General features: G+C 53.8%; 1 protein-coding gene across 2 annotated transcripts in view; it reads left to right on the top strand.

The window, feature by feature from the left end:
• Positions 1 to 17,073, top strand: part of RNF220 (ring finger protein 220) — a 229,520-nt gene that overhangs the window by 131,163 nt on the left and 81,284 nt on the right. For both annotated transcript variants that reach the window (XM_075097813.1, XM_075097812.1), the window contains one exon: positions 12,549 to 12,678. In XM_075097813.1, the coding sequence (XP_074953914.1) occupies positions 12,549 to 12,678 (130 nt within the window). The remainder of the gene's footprint in view (positions 1 to 12,548; positions 12,679 to 17,073) is intronic.

Here is a 17,073-nt window from a genome sequence, read left to right as displayed (position 1 = left end):
GTTTTCTTATTATGCACATTAAAGGCAGGCAGCAGGGTCTGATCAAAGACAACACTACCCCTGCGCTCCCCCCTCCTGCCTCCTGTCCCTGCATCTTGTCCCCCCTCTATTCATTAGTGGTCACAGCTGTGCAGTCGGCCAATTACTTGGGAATAATAAGTACATTTTGCAGTAAATTAAATATTAATTAGTCCTTGGCAGGTTGTTTTGGGTTTTTTTTCTTATTTCCCTCCCTCCACCTGAAAATGGCGGAAGGGATGTGACACTGTCACCGCCTGTGCTGGCATGTGGGTGACAGCAGGGGAGGCTCCCCTCCGGCCCCGTGCTCGGTCTCCTCCGTGGTGGCTTGTGGAGACATCTTTCCTGCTCTTCCTAGGGGTTTGCTGCTGCTGAGCCAGGATTTGTAAACCCATTCCCGGCTTTGTCCTTACCACCTTCTCCCAACGTGGGCACATCCCATGTCTGCCCGGGTTCCCCTCCTGCGTGCTCTGCTTGAGCACTTAACTCTCTGGGGCAAGGCATCATCCCTGATTACCTGTGATGTGCCTTTGAGAGTGGTCTGCAGGCAGAAAATAAATCCATGTGGAGTTTGCCGGGCCATGGGAATGGTCTGCTCTACGGGGCATGAGGGCAACCTGGCTAGTGCAACCGTCTCCCTAGCAGTGCTGGGAGAAGAAATGCTGCCTGGTCCCCTGGGCGTGACTGCAAGGCCTCATCCTGCCCTGCTCCTGCAGGACCCCAACCCAAACAGCGCGTGTTGCGCCAGGGGATGAGGAGGAGAAGTGGGGATGGGCAGAAGGGGCTGGCTGAAGAGCAACTGTACAATCCAGCATCAACCCTGGCCAAAGCAAGTTGCCCCTTTTCTGGTTCAGTGGCAGACTCCAGGCAAGGTGACCCTTTGATCCCGTGGTCAGGGACTCTGGCAACAGAGTGACCTGGTCTGGCTTCGCCTGTTCCTATGGAAGTCATACGACCTTAAACAAGTCCAGGCCCTGGGGAAAAGCCCTGCAGACTGTGGTCAAGTAAAGCCCAGACCAGAACCCAAGCATGGATCTGCTGGGAAGAGTGGTTCCCTAAACTGAGCCAGGTGGGCTAGTTTTGATGTTGTCAACATATCAGTGTATATTAAGGTTGAAAGAATGAATACGGTGGAAAGGAAAAGTGAATGGAAAGAGCAGCGAAGCTCTGCACAGGAGGGATGAGAGCCTGACATGAACAGAAGAGCTGTCCTTGCTCTGGCACTCCCCAGGAGCACTGCAGAGGCTGGCACAGGATCCCCTGGGAGCCCTCAGCAGTCAGGACAGGAGAGGAGGATGCTCTAGTCGCTCACGCATTCCCTGCAGCCGCTCTCTCTGGCACCTGGGCTGTGCTTCCCTGAAGTACAACATCACCCTCACTCCCTACAACCAGGCAGGAGCCTGGAAATAAGGAGACGGGGATCTCAGCATCCCACCCACCAACCATCCTTCCTCCTCCCTGGCACCGATGTCAGCGTGAGCAGAGGAGAGAGCTTTATGTGCTCTCTGTTCTTTCTAATGCCTTACCAAGAGTTCCTGGGACAGGAATGAGCAGCATTAGCAAAGCCAGAGTAATCTTTGCCTGTCAGCAGATCCCAAGGTAAAAGGCTCCACTTGTCCAGCTCTTGGATTTACACTTTACTAACAACTCTGTGGGCTGCCTTGTGATGCACCGTGCACCACTTCGCCCCTTGGTGCTCTTGAGTGCAATTAAGTTGTTTTGGTTTTTTTAAATGTAGTTTGGCAATATGCAGGTTAGGTTTGTATTTTATTTACAGCTTTCACTTGGGGACCAATAAAACCCCAGCTGGCTAATGTGAGATCTAAAACTTGCATCTCAGTCTTTGCCTTGGATATCTTTTCTATGGTAAACTATTTATTTGCGTTTCATCTTGTACAAGCTCCTCTTTCCATGCTGAGAAGCTGAGAGCTCCAGGGGCTCTTTGAAGACTATTTGCTATAGGATAGCAACTGGAATTCTCTTTAAACATCCGCGCCTGCTTTGTCCTACAACTGGCCTCTTGGTGTCAACACGCAGTTTTGTGCGAGTTTCCTGTGCAAAGCTAACATTTGCACGCTCCCCCTGGCAATTGTGCTTCCAGATCCCTCTTGTTCAAGCATATCCCACCGTTTATTCTTGCAAGCATGAGCAGCAGTTACTCCACATGCCAAATTAAAAGCCACATAAAGGCCTCTCTAAAAAGGAAGATTTAACTGGGTTATGAATTACCACTGTGCTGCTTGGGTAGGAGGACCATGCTGTGTGACCTACACAGCTGGTCAAAACGGTCCACGTTTAGATCGCCAGTACGTGGTCCCCCTACCTCTGTGTCCTCAGGTTCTCAGCACACAGTTAAAATGCCACAAACTCTTCTTGGAAAGGGTTATTTGACAGCAGGGTGAGGCGCAGGCATGCAAAATCCCAGCGCATTTCAATGTCGTGCAGTCAGACATCTCCACCTATAAGCATCCCCCGGACGCTGACCCTGGCGTGCCGGCAGAGCACGTGTGAAGGGTGAGGTGGCATCAGGCTAGAGACACAAATCACGTTAAAAATGCCAAATAGCTGCGTTTACATGCATTCACAACCCAAGGGTCGTGCTCTTGCCATAAAAAGGAAGATGAACCCTGGCGAGATGGGAGCGATGTTCCCAAGGATGCCTCTGGGAGGGAAAGATCAAGAACTGATGCTCGTAATGGCCTCAGCTGCTAAAACAGTCAAAATAATAGTGAGGTGGGGAGGATGCTGGAGGGGCTAGATGCAGCTGGGGGAGCCGTGTGACGGGTGCCCGTTGTGTGCCAGCGTGTCCGCCCAGTGACGCTCCAATGTGCCCGTTCTCCCTGTGATGCTGCAGGCCTTCAGTGTGTGTATCCCAACATCCAGTCCCCTTTTAAATGCCAGTGGAGGTTTCTGTTATGTGGATGGAAATGGCTGGGGCAGGCTCAAGGAAGGCACAGAAGGGAAAATATTTTCTTTCTCTCTGGTGTTATTTTTTCACTCCCTCTGTTTTCCTTTCTGCCCTTCCTTTGCCACCTCATGGCTCTCTAAATTCATGGGAGCTCTTCCTCAAGGTGAAATGAAGGCTCCAGGCTGCGTTTGGTGGTGCTGGGGGGGGCCAGATGAGGGTCAGGGAGGGTTAAGCAGGGAGGGGGCAGTGCAACAAGGCGGCCTGATCTAGTGATTAAACAAAGGGATTCAGCCAACATGTGTAAAATTAAGTGATCAAGAGTTGATTACAGAGTGCATTGATTGTGTACTGATGGATTAAACAGAGTCGTGCTCGGGATGCGATTTTCTGAGCTGGGCACGGAGAGTGCAGGCAATCGACGTGTTGGCCAGAAGGACCCGCTTCTCCCAAGCCCTGGCTTTTATACATTCTCCGGATAAATCTGCAGAGAGGCCCGTGGAATTATAATCGATTATCCATTTCTCAAAGTCACTTAAGGGCCCTGAGCTACAAGCTAAAGTGCCGGTGCTGTGAAGAGGCATTGGGTATGCGCCGGCATGTGCAGGTGCTGGCGCGAGGGGAAAATGTGGCAATGACCCTGCGTGCTGCAAGCTGATGAATCTATTTTCTTGTAGGAAATAGTTTTGACAGTTCAATATCTGTGTTTTCGATATGTGCCCCACACACCCCCTAGGGAGGAGAGAAGAGGAGCCAGAAAGTGGGGGGAGGGAGTGGGTGGGAGGCAGGGAAAGGCTCTACCCCACCACCACTTCAAATTATAGATGGATCAGTATATCACCAACTTAACAGGCTGCCCTCCAAGTCAAGGGCACGGAGATGTGTGGCTGCCTGCAAGTGTCTGCTGTGGGGACAGGATGGGGCTGCAGCCCCTCTCAGGGCGCCTTGCTGAGCTGTAGGGGGACCCACAGAAAGCCCCCGGCCTGCTGGCAGTGGGGTGGTCTTCAGGCTCGTTTCCCTGCCAATGGTGAAGGCAAAGACCCATTTCCAGGCTGATCATGTCACTTGGGATGGGGCCAGATTCTTCGCCCAGGACCCAGAGGAGCAGGAGGATGGGGCGTGCGAGAGCTGAGCAGCTGCGGCCTGGTGCAGGACCACCCTGCAGGTTTTGCAGGGAGCTGGGATATGCAGTAGTGGATAAGGCTGGGAGGGAGAAGCCTCTCCAGCGCTCCCCCAGCCCCTGTTCAGGGCTGTCACTCCCGCTCACGGCTGCATCCTGGTGTCTGGTATGAATGAAGCAATCAGGGCAAGGCGCAGGCCCCAGAAATGTCTGGGACATCGCACCCCAGCTCTCTTATGGGCTTCCTGCCAGACACAGGGATGTTCCTGTGAAACTCCCACCTCCTCTAGTTCCCATTGCCATTATTTTTTGGCAGCTAAAGAATGTATTTTGCTCCAGGTCTTTCCATCCCAAGAACTGATGCAGAGCATGGATAATCAAGGCATGCGTTGATGATGCAGTTACATAGCACTTGGTCCAGTCATGGCTGCACACACGGTGCAGGCAGCAAGGGTCTCCTGCCTGATTATCTGCCTGCTGGGGAGTGTGCTGGGTCCCAGTGCCTTGTTTCACAAGCCCTGCTGTGGAAGGACTGGCTGTGGGCCACAGAATTTGCAGAACTGCATGCATGGTCCCTGGGTCCCACTGGCTCCGGGTGGCTTGTCCACAGCCTGGCCCGTCTTGGCTGCATGGCGTGACAAGATCCATGGGATGGAGGGCAGCTCAAGAATGCGGAGGAAGGAGGTGCATCATGCTCCAGGAAGTCCCCAAGCTGGAGGGACAGAGCTGTAGGGTGCCCCCAGGAGCATTTCTGCCATGCCATGTTCGTTGAAGCCAAGGTCCCCACTGATGCTGGGGAGACCCAGCTGCTCCCCAGGATTTGTGTGTTTTGGAGATGAGGCAGTGTGTTGGAGAAAGCTCCGGTTTCACTGCAGGGCAGAGGATGGGTGGCAGCAGGAAGGTCCGGCTCTGTGGTCCTGAGCTTGCCCAGACTCATATCAGCTCCCATCAGAGAAGCTGGAGTGGAGAAGGGATCATCTGTCTCTGTCCCTGGTCCCTGCTGTCTTGCTTTGTCCATCTCCTGCCCAGCGCGGGTCATGGCCGGGCACTGATGTGCTTCTTCAGGGGAAGCTGGCACGGGCAGCCTGCCCAGCCAGGAGCCACGAGGGAGGAGGGCAGGGATGGAGGCAGTGCAGCCCCTTGGCTTGTGCTCTCCGTGTTGCTCTGTTTTTCTCTTGTGAAGCCTGGGGAGGCGTTTCTGCTCCACTCAGCAGAGCCACGTTTAGCCCAGGAGCAGTGCTGTGGGGACACGGGGCCACAGCCTGTCCCAGCTCTTCTCTTCCCCTCTCCCTTCCAGGTCCCTGTCACACTCTCCCTTTCCAGCTCTCCCGGCGGCCCACGTCCCTCTCATCGAGGATTCATTGTCTTGTCAGCCTCTAGTTAGCCAGCATGCGTGTGAATCATAAATTACCCCGCCCGGGCCTCTGCTATGCTTCAGCACAGACAAAAAAATTGCACTCCATCACCGTGTCTCCCGGCTTTTAGTGGTATTGATCAATGCTGCTCCCTTCCCGCCGCCCCCCCCTTTTCATTTTAACCGAGCCGGTTAAGTGCAGTATCTTATTTTGTGCTGGGACAAATGAAAAGAATATTAGCAAGGGCTGAAATATATCTCTTTTTTATCTCTCTGCTACTTTTTTATTGAATCTTTCTGAGTAGGTGGCTTTCCGCAGGATGACAGCCTCATGACAGGCTCCTCATTAGAGCCGAGACAGTAATTGTGATGCATTTCCCTGCGCGGCCTTTTCACTTCTCCCCCCCCCCTCGCCTTTCCTCCTCTCTCCTTTTCCCCTGATTTGTAAAGTGATTGGATGTACAGACTCACTCAGTTTCTTAAATTATTGCCCAGCTCAATCCATCTTCCTCTGCCCCATGCCGGGCAGCCGTGATCTCCGCAGATGGAGAGCTGGGGCCAGGATCGCAAGTGGTGGGGTCGGATGCACAGAGGGGCTCCTTGCCTTTCCCCGCTGCTGGGCTGCCAGCTCCCATGAGAAACGTGGTGCCAGACCCAACGGGACATGTAACAGCCTTTGAGGAGCCCAGGGTGCTGCCTGAACACGCATTTTTACTGAGCAATCCACGGGATCACCTGGGACTGGATCCCCAGCTGGCATTTGGCAGCAGCACTGTGCCAGTTTACACCAGTCCTCTCCAGTATCCAGCTTGCCTGGAGACAGAGCTACAAAGGCAACTCTTTCCTTTGGAAGGAAATCAATAATTTAGCAAGCTTTCCTGCCTTGGATCCCTCCGTAGTTTTTGGCCTCAGGAGAAGCAGGTATATTTGCTAAGCTGCTTGGCAGCTCGCGCACCCTAACAGGGAGCGGTGTTGGGGATCAGGCCGTTGGCGGGGATGCAGGGGGCTGAGTTCAGCTCTTTGCTGTGCCCCAGTTTGTTCATGAGGTTGTAGAGGTCCCTTGGTCTGTTTGTGCTTCTCTTACCCCAGCTGTATAAAACCAGCTGTCAGCCACCCCTGCGCTCCACTCTGTTGGCTTCAAGGCAGGAGTGACCCCATGCCCGTGCTGGGTCCAGCACAATCTGAGTCCCGTTTCTGCTGGTGCCCTGCAGCATCTTTGCACTGTGAGGCTGGAGTGGAGAATTGACTCCTCAAAAGCCTTTTCTTACACGAAAGATCACCTTTCCAGACCCCTGCTCGCTTCCTGCTTGCACAGACCTCCAAACGCATGTGCTCCAGGGAAGGGTGGGTCTGTGCAATGCGGAGTGATTCCTCAGTGATCTGAATGCCCTTGCTGCACTGTGGGGTGTTTGCAGAGTTAAGTCGTGCTGTGGATGTGGTTACAGCCAGGTGCTGAACCGAGCCACAGCATGCAAACCTGGAGTCACCTCACTGCCCATTGCCATCCTGGTGCTTGGCTCCCCACAACTCTGTCCAGAGCAAATGCAGAAGCGGACGGATCCAGGGCACCCAGTCCCAGGCAGCAAGATGAGGTGTGCATCCGGCATGGCCAAGGTCTGCATCTCACACAGCCAGGCAAGAGCCCAAGGGAGGGAAGGAGTGGGACATGCCCTGACCTCGAGTAACACCCCTGTGCAGGTTTTTGGTGGCTGCTTACCTTTTGGGCCCAGTCAAAACCAGTCAGATCCAAGGTGATGCCCAGCAAGACGCAGCCCCATAGGCACGGCACTGGGACCACACCAGTAAATAATAGGGAAATGGGAGAGTGATGAACAACGTTATTCAGACTCCCTCACTGTATTACCAAATACTTTTTGCCTCTGCTGTTATTCCAGGGTGCTCTGCACTGACACATGAACCATCTCTGCCTTCCTCACCCCGCCATTGTCATCCTCCCCTGCCTGCAGCGCAGCCCCTTGGCTGCCACTTACTGTCAGGGCTCTGCGAACCTCATCGGCTGCAGCGCAGGCTCTCCGGGAGAAGAGCAAGCGTTTGGCTATTTCCAAGCTAATATGGGGCTTTCTTAGAATTATTGTTTTTTGAGCTGGAAGGAAAGGAGGCTTGTCACACAAGATATCTGCTATCAGTACACAAATAACAGCAAGCCCATCATTGAATGGAAAATAATCGCCGCGGAAACCGAGTTGCGGGGGAGCTGGGAGGGATTATTACAGGCGCTGGCAGTGGCGATGCTGTCAAGGAGCCTGTGTCAGCACTTCCATTACCACCCACCTGGTTTCAGCGCAACCCCCGAAGCGGCACACAGGGCCGTGGGGCCCCAGCATGGGGTCATTTCTATTCAGAAGAGTTTCAGATCAACTAGCTTTGATTGGGTTTAAATGACGGAGTGCTTAAGAGGGAGAGAGAGGAGATGGGAGGGTGAGATGGAGGGAGGCATCTCAGAGGAGGGGGAGTTTGATACTCAGACAAGTGGAAGACAGTTTGAGATAGGAGAAATCAGGAGTTGGGAGTGAAGAGCTGGTCCTCCCAGGGGCAAGTTTCAGATGGCCGCGAGGAAGGACAGTGTGGGGAGACGATGCCCTGAAACCCGGGCAGATGCTCTGGGGTCTACCCAGTGAAGGGCCCTTAGGAAAGAACGAGCACATCCCCTGTGGGGAACATTCCCTCATCAGTGCTCCGTTCGCACTGCCACTGCCTGTGCCACCCGCAGTGGCAGTCCCTGGGGAGGCACCTGGCTGTACAGTAAGCCATCAGCAGAGCTCAGCAATTGAATTATAAACAATTTATTCCATTAATTTGGCAATTGCTGAGCTTGTGGGCAGAGCGAGCCCTCACGCCTTGTAAACTTTGCTCATTCAGAGTGACTTGGGAGCATCATTTACTCTGTGCTGCGTAGTGACAAGGGACTGTACACATCATGTGCTGTCGTGGCTGTTGGTGGGCTGGGTCCATTTTCCCACTTAAAGACTCCCCAAAACATCATCTCCCATTGTGCTTGTGAAGAATAGCTCTCCCTTTGAAGTGACCCAGTCCTGGCCTGCAAACACCTCGCAGTGCTGTCAGCCGGCCATCCCCGGCACAGACACAGCGTGAGAGCAGGGGTGGCCTCATGCCTTCACATTCAGTGCCTATTTGGTGCCATGTGTGCATCCCCAGCACCTGAGCCCAGCCCCAGCCAGTAGCCTCAGTCCCATCAGCAGTTACTTCATGATGAATCAGACCTGACTCAGGAATTTTGTTGGATCCGTATCAGTGTGATTGAGGGCAGGATCTGACTCTCGATCCCCAGCAGGATCAGTAGGGTTCGGTTTGGTCCCTGCCTGGGCTGGGATCCATTTGTAGATGCCGTCCGACAGAGCCCGTGGACAAATTCCTGCACACAGGGGTGCGTCTGTGCATCGAGCCCTCTGCTTTCAGAGCAGGAAATATTTAGTTTCAACACTTGGAGTTAAACATTTCCGCGGAGCCCAGGAGACCGTACAAACAGCGGGAGCACCAAGGCTCTGCCTTTTCATCTCTCTGGCACTGGCGAGCAGGGGGTCAGCAGCGGGGAAAGCACGGCAGAGCCGAGGAGGGTAAACACTGGAGCTGAGCCTACTGAGTAAGAAGAGAGCGAAGGGGAGAGAGAGGGGCAAAGAAAACAAAAACACAGCTGCCAAAAAACAAAAGCCTGAAAAGAGCCATTCAGGGTCTCCCAGGAGTGGGTTTGGCACAGGGCAGGGAGGGAAGAGCAAGGAGCACTCGTTGCTGGGGCAGGCACAGGTCCAGCCTGCTCGGGATTTGTAACCTTCATTTTGCCCTGGGCAAATCAATGCCCTTTGCTGCCTTGAGCAGGGTAAGCATCTACAGCCCAGCGCTGTCCAGCTGCACAACCAGTGCAGCATCCTTTGCTTTTTCATGAGTATCAGGAAGCCTCTGCTGCAGAAAGGAGAGATGGGATGTATGCATCTCCCTCCACCTTTGTATTCAGAAATGAAACCTGAGGACTCGCGATGCCCGTCTCCCTTCCCATAACCCAACATCCCAACCCACAGAGCTGGGTACTGCTGCTGGCATGAGACACTACAGCGTGGTTGTGTGCTGGGCTCCAGGGCATGCTGCGGATGCAGCCGCTGCTGATTTGGGGAGACGCATCCTCTGGCAGCCTCAGTGGTTCTGTGGGCATGCAGCGGGTTTCGCAGACCTGGGGAAGTTGCGTAGGTGTCCTGCTGGCACGGGAGGTGATCCCTCCCTTCTGCCTGTCACTTGCACTTAGCCCTGCTCCTGCAAAAACACGGTTGTCAGCCCCTTGGGCCAGGAGCTGGGGTTTCTTCTGCCTCCCACTTCGCAAGCTGTACATCAGGGACTTGGCTGCACGTCCAGGTCCCTGTTGTCCTGCCCCTCTGGAAGCCCTTGTTTCAGTGCGAGCACCAGCCTCCCACGCTCACTGGAGCAAGGGGATCTTCCCCCACTGTCACAGGGATGTGGAGTGGCAGCTGTCACATCCTTCCTTGGCATGAATTTGTTGCCGTATCATTGGTGTAGCTGGTGGGTAAGGCCATTGCTGCTCATTTCTCCTGCTGGCATGGGTTGGGGCCAGTAGCCCCAGCTGTTGAAATCCAAAGTAACCCCTGCTTAGGAACATGCACCCCATGGAAAAGCCCTGAAGAACAAGCAGGGAGCAAGGACCTGGGCATGCAGGAGGTTAAAAAAGCCACCAGCCTGGTGCAACAGAGCTGGTCCCCAGGATGGACCTCAGCTGCACCTCCTGGTCCAAGGCTGCCCATCCCAGCACTGAGGTCCAGCACTCTACATCAAGGTGATGATGAGAGCAGCAAACAAGGGGATGATCCTGAGCAAACAAACACCTCCGGGCTCCCCGGAGAGCAGAAACCTGGGGATGCTCAACCTCCAGTTCAGCCCACGGTGCTGCCGAGAGCATCCCTGCCCCACCAGCCCAAGTTGTGGTTGGCAGGCAGAGGGTGGGGGGGCTCATGGGCCCCATGGTGGTGGCTTGGGCTGGAAGCGGGGATGCAGTGCAGTAGGGCAGAGGGCAGCCTGTTTACCCATCCATCTGCACACCCCACAGCGGGGATCCAGCAGGATTTCCCGTCCACTCAAAGGCTGCCTGTTTATTTTGAGAGGGAGACTCAGACAGCTCCATTGTTTAGCTGCAAAGTTGGGGTTATAAATAGCAGGTGGTCGGGGACACTCCTGGGCTATTTTGGTCCCCCACTAGACAAAAGTGGAAAAGTTCCAAGAGGAAGGTGGAATTACTGAAATGCCGACCTTTCCCGCAAGGGTCAGCGGGAGCTGGTTGTTTGGGTTTGGGTTGGGTTCTGGGCATTATTTAAACACAAGGGAAGGAGGAGAGAGGAAGATATTCCCAGCTGCATGGGCTGCATGCTGTGTCCTCCCCAGCAGAAGGGCGGTGGGGATGAGGAGCCAAGGTGCCTGGGGTCTGCCAAGGCCCTGCCTGGGAGCCATCTGGAGCAGCTCAAGTCTGGAGGAGAGACTGGCTTGGTTTTCCTCCTAGGTCTGTAAATGGGAGAGCTCCCAGTGGCTAGAGAAGCTGGGGAGGTAGGGAATGCCCCATAGCACTGGTCTGCTCCAACTTGCCCTCCGTGCCTCAGTTTCCCCCACCTCCTGTAGGGAGGCTGAGGAAAAGGCCAGGCAATGTCCCAGAGACAGCCCCGCTCCCTCCAGGCATGTACACTATGTCCTGCTGGAAGGCAAGGATGAGCCAAGGTGACTCTCAAACTTATTTCAGACCCTTCCTCTCGTTAAACGCCTGTGCCAGGCGGTTATACAGTGAGCAGCAAGGACCCAGTAAAGCCGCTCACACCAATACTTTATACTTTGAGAAGGTCTATTCCTTTAATTGGGATTCATTTAACTGGGCTCCGCCATAGTTAGGAGCCATAAAATGGCACCTTTTGGCTCCTGATTGGAAGGCCACAGTGCACACAGCCCCCTCGTATCCAGCGCCGGCTGCTTTATTGTGCATTACTGCCTCTCACTCGGATTTAACCAATTTGATCCATGTCTAATACATAAATAAATAATCCAGCAGGAGGGTTCACATTAGATGACAACAGGCGGCTATAAAGCATGTTTCTCCCCGCTGAAGCCATCTGAGCCGGGCTCCGCACGCCCTCTCATGAGCAGAGCTGCTAATACAGCTGGGAGAGGGGGGCCTGGAGACCCGCAGGCTTCTCTGTTTTATTGAAACGTCATTGTTTGCTTTAGAGTTTTATTTTATGTTAAATAGACGCTGTATATTCCTTACAGAGGGGGCAATAAAGTTTCTGAGCTGGAGGAAGTTGGCTTAGGAGCAGGGAGCAAACCAGGGAGATGTGGCTGGGCAGGGAAGTGGCGGGGAGGATTTGGGGTGAGGAGGTTGTGAGGCAGGCCCAGAGCTCAGTCCAGCTCAGGATTGGGGTCTGCAGGCACCCCCAGATCTCACCCAGGGATGATGCAGCACCAGAGGACTCAGGGTGAGGGCAGCTGTGGGGACGGGAGCTGCTGGTGGCGTGAGGAGGGTGAAGGGCCCCAGCCCAGCCCAGGGAAAGGGTGAGCAATCCCCAGTGACTGCAGGGGCGGCCGTGCCGAGCATCGTCCAGATGCTCCCTGCCATCTGCAGCCCAGCACCGCGTGGTCTCCTCTGCCTCCAACCGTTGTGTGCCCATGGAGAACCGCTCTGCCCTTTGGAGCGGTCTTCCTGACCCACCCGACTTCAGGAGTGTCAAGGAGAATGAAGATGGCTCTTCTTAATTCACTGTTATTAGTCAATAGGAACAGTAGGTAGTGCAGTGTCAGCCATCTGCTGCCCCCAGGCACACTGTACCGCAAACTGGGGAAGCCAGGGTTGCACAGGGTCACTCCCGAAATGTGGCTGTCGCTACGCTCCCTGTAAAACTGGAGGGCCCATGGCCGGGGCTGGGATGTCTTCGTGCCAGTTGCTGTCCCACTGCAGAACAGAGCCAGTCCCTGCCCCAGGGAGCATGGGACAGGGATAGAAATGGGGCTATGCCAGAAGAAAATCCCCTGGTTTCAGAACTCAGCTAGGATGGGGACCAGGGCAGAGAGCAGGTGATGCTGATGGCAGCTGATCAGAGCTAAAGCTTTCTCCCCTCTTTTCCTCCCTGCAGGCAAAAAGAAAGCGACTTTGTTTGACAGCCAGGCTCCGATCTGCCCTATCTGCCAGGTCCTCCTTCGTCCTGGGGAGTTGCAGGAGCACATGGAGCAGGAGCTGGAGAAGCTCACCCAGCTGAACATCAGGTAAGCAGCTCCCTGGGGTCCACCAGCATCCCAGGTTAGCCAGCCTCGTCACCCACAGATGGCAGAGGAGATGGTGGTACCCACAGCCACCAGAAATGGGAGATTTAGTGCTAGCCAGTGGGGCAGAAACATTCCCCTGGAATTCAGCACAATGGTAAAGCCAGGAAGATTTACCTCCCAGAGGGCATAGACACCCCTTTCCCCAAGGATGTGTGTTTGGGTGAGCAGCTCTCACGTTGTGCGCATCCCATGATGAGGCAGGCCTGGAGCAACAGTGCACGCTGCCCCTCAGCTGCCTTCAACTCCCTTCTGCTTTCCCCAGTACAGCAAAGTCCCCTGTTTAAAAAAAAAATAGTAATAATAATTGCATTTTAACTGCTAGCAGTTATTTAGGAAATGGCTGCAGCCAAGGGTTGGCAGATCCCTGCCCCTGCCTTAATAAAACTCAGCAGCCTTGGAAAAGAGCATGTTTATTTCAATTATTAATTAATTCGCCGGTCATTAAAAGGTGAGCAAAGAAATCAAACTGCCGACTAGAAGAAAAGTTACATCACCAGGTGGTAGGAGAGGAGGGAGAGCGTGTGTTTCAGTGTGTGTGTGCGCCAGGGCAAGGGGGTGCACGTGGCTGTGCATAGTGCCGAGGATGCAGAATCCATCCCTGCCCGGCTTGGATCTTTGCAACTAAGTGATAGCCATTGCAGATGAAGAGAGAGGGAGTGAGCTTTAACTAGAGAAAGAGACATCCCCAAGTGGGTCTGGACCGAGTTCTCGCAAATTTGGCACCCACAGCCTCAGGCTGAGACCTGCATCCCCCATGCATTGCACAGGAAGATGGAGAAGGGCGGGGGGGGCAGGGAACAGGCAGCCCATTTATCCCCCGCGACACCCAGTCCCCTTGCAAGTGTAATTTATGGTGTAATTTGGGCTGCATCCAACTTAATAAAGGGCCACTGCAAATTAGTGAACAGGTTTAAATGAACAGAAGCAATTAGTGCTCGGAGGAGCCCATCAAAGAAGTTGGGCCAATATCAGAGTGAAACTGAAACCGCAAGCCAGGAGCGGAGGCTGGCTGGCGCGAGGCAGTGATGGGAAGGTGGCGTTTAATGGGAAAGGAAAGGAAACCCTAAATCATAAAGCATGACAAGGGCCATTGTGGGCCAGCTGACAAATGAAAAAGAATGGCATTATTCCTTTAAATAACAGCAGCAGTTAGAGAGGAGACAGCTCTCCCTGGCTTGCCCTCGCTTCCCTAGCCTGCTCCGCTCGGCCACGCAGGCAGCGAAGAAGAATCAGAGGTCTTTATTAATTATTAAATAACGACTCCCTCCGTAGCGTGATAGATAACGTTCAATCTAGTCGATGGATTCAGGTGACGGAGGCTAATCTGTAACACAGCAGCTCTGCGCGGGGCCGCTCTCTCCCAGTCCGGAGGGGAGCAATGCAGAGGCCAGCTGGCAGCAGCAGGCAGGGCGGGCAGCAATAGCAGGCAGCAATAGCGGGCAGCAATAGCGGGACATGGGACATGAGCAGGTCAAGCTCCTGTGTGCTGCCCGCCTCCGGCAGGGCAGCTCGGTCTAGCGGGTGGCCCCATCTCCCATTCCCCCACCTTTCCCGCCTGGAGAAGCCGGGAGCAAGAACACATCAACAAGAGGAGAGAGAAACTAATAATGATCTCAAATAACCCAATAAACATAAAAATAAAATGTAGGCCTATAAACGTGACGGGCACCGGCAGCCCTGGCTGCTCCCTGCCAATACCGACTCGTTACCGAAATGGCTGAGCAGCTGTTACTTATCAGTCTGATGGGGAGAAGCAAACCGGGGGGCTGCTTTCCAAGGGCCTTTTTTTTTTTTTAATTTAAAGAGGATGCAGCCAATCATGACTTGTGCCATTAAGTTTTAATAAACCCTAATGATTTGCAACAAAATCATAAATTTCCAGTGCTTGGGTTTAGGAAGGCAGATCCCGTCCTGCCCGCTGAGCCTGCAGCACCAGAGACTTGGCGGGCGATACATCATCTCCTGCCATGGCACCAGGGCTCCCCATGTGCTGGGATCTCCCCCAAAACAGTGTGGCTGCAGGGCTGCATGGAGGGGTGAGCCAGCTGAGGTGCTGCTGTAGGGCCAGATCAAGAGGTGGCGAGAGGCTGGTGGAGAAGCAAGGTGGAGGGGCTGCCCCATGCCGTCGCCTCTGCCGGGTGCTGAGCACTCACATGGGCTTTCAGGCATCACCGGAGCTGGGAGCTCAGCATCACTTGGAGGAGGGCAGAGGAAGGGAAGGAGGAAAAGGGATTCCTCCTGGTGATCACAGGAGCTTCTCGGGGCTGAGATGCAAGGGAGCTGTAGGAGCCACCTGGGTGATGCTACCTACGGACCCAGCTCACCAGGAGACTGGGGTTGCATCCCACCCAGACCAATGTACCCCTTGCTCAGCTGGCAGGGATGGGGTTTGCTGTCCCCTAGGGACAGCAACAGCCCTTCTTCCCCACAGGCAGAGCTGGTGTGACCATCCTGGCCTCAGGGCAGGGACATCTCAAGGTCTACCCAGCTGGAGCATCACGCGGTGAGGCAGGAGAAGCCATGCTGAGCCACAGGGCAGCACCCACCCATGCCAAGGGGCTGTGCACGGCCAGAGGATGGACACCAGCTGTTGGACCAGTGATCACTCAGGAGGATCCAACCCTGGTGCAGGGTCAAGGTTTCCCTTGAAAAAGCAGGCTTGAGTGGGAATGAAGGACCTGAGTTTCTAGTTCTGCTGCCTTCTTGGTGTGTCCAGTCTCCCAAAGCACATGGAGAGACCTGTTTGTGCTCGCCCCACGGCTCTCCACCCCGCGTGGGTCTGGCCAAGCCCTGTGCACAGCTCTGCGCAGTGAGGCAAGGCTCTCTGAATGCAAATTTCATTTCTGAGCCACTGGCGCTGTTTCAAGAGCCGGCAGCCTCCGAGCCCTTCTCGGTGTTACATATGTAACAGCCTCATTGAACTTGACATGTCAAATTCAGGCCATTTGTGCAAAATCTCCCTTTAATAATACCGTTTCATTTCGCTCAAATGAGACTTGAATGCATGTAAAATGGAAAAGGATATTTAAGCGCTAACATTAGGCAGATGTCTTGCCAGAGGCCGATTGAATATATGAGATTTTGAAGTGCTTAACACGTTTTCGGTGCTCCCTCTTAGAATATGTCACCTGGCTTTCTTTTTTCTCCCCCTCCTTTCTCTTTTTCCCCCCCTTCTTTAAGTGAAGGGTATAAATTGAAAGAAAACAAAACTACAAGCCTTGGTTTTATGGCATTTAACTCTTGCCAGGCAAGACTGTTAGTATTCCTCTTCCAAAGAGAAATTACCTAGTAGCTCACCTTCAGAGAGAAGAAGCACAAAGCAGCAGAGAGTGGGAGGCGGGCGAGTGGCGGCCCCATGGTGCTGTGCAGAAAGGATGCTCTCCTTGCTCTGCATGCACAGCTTGGAGAGCAAAAGGTGCAGATCCCCAGCTGAGCAGCTAAGTGCCACCAGGGTAAAAATAAGAAATAATAACAGTGACCTTCTTGTGTATGCCAATGCCCTGTGCCCCAGCCAGGCTGGTCAGTGCAGAATACATGAATATTCCTGGCCTGTGTGCAGGAAGCTTATCTGTGCACTAGGTGCAGGTCTCCTATCCTCACTCCATTTATATTCACCTGTTTTCCACCTCATCTGTATTAAAGGCTTGCAATAAAGCACACTGAAATGCAGGACTCTTTCTGGAGCTGTCAGTGGCCCCAGCTCTGAGCTTCAGCTGGTGCTTTGGCTGCAGATGTATTTCCCCTGCCCAGGGCCACCCGGGGAGAGCAGGCAGGCATGGCGCTCGAGAGCAGCGCCCTTGGGTGTCCCTCAGGACAGGCACACACACATAGCCCCATGTGTGTACGAGTGTGTCGCTGTGTATGTCACTGCAGGTAAATACTGTGAGCGGAGTTTACTCTGGTTTGAGTTTGGGGTGGGAGAGAAGATGAATTTGAGGACAGAAGAGGAGTAAAGCAGGCAGTAGGAGCTGTGGAGCCCACCTCAGCTGACGGTCCCCAATGGGTCTATGGTGCTTTCTAGACTCTGGGGAAGAGGCATTTACTGACCATTTAAAAAAACTTACGAAGTCACATTACAAGATTTACAGTTGCTGAGTGAGGCACCTGAAGGTTGGGAATGTGCCTTTGGATGCAGTGGTTTTAATACATGATGCTCTGCTCTTGAATGCGCAGTGCTCTTTTTAAAAAAATTATTTAGCAGGGGCCATTTTTTTTTCTCTGTGTGACAGCTAGCAGATTCTTCCCTGCATTACCAGCAGCAAACCTTTGCTTCAGAGCTGCAATTTCACCTTCCCAAAAGGATGAGGTGTATCATTATAGCTGGGGAATGGTCCA

This window comes from Phalacrocorax aristotelis, chromosome 6, assembly GCF_949628215.1.
Source record: "Phalacrocorax aristotelis chromosome 6, bGulAri2.1, whole genome shotgun sequence".
Taxonomy (NCBI): Eukaryota; Metazoa; Chordata; class Aves; order Suliformes; family Phalacrocoracidae; genus Phalacrocorax; species Phalacrocorax aristotelis.
The sequence above is the reverse complement of the archived record's forward strand: the minus strand, read 5'-3'. Positions and strand labels throughout refer to the sequence as shown.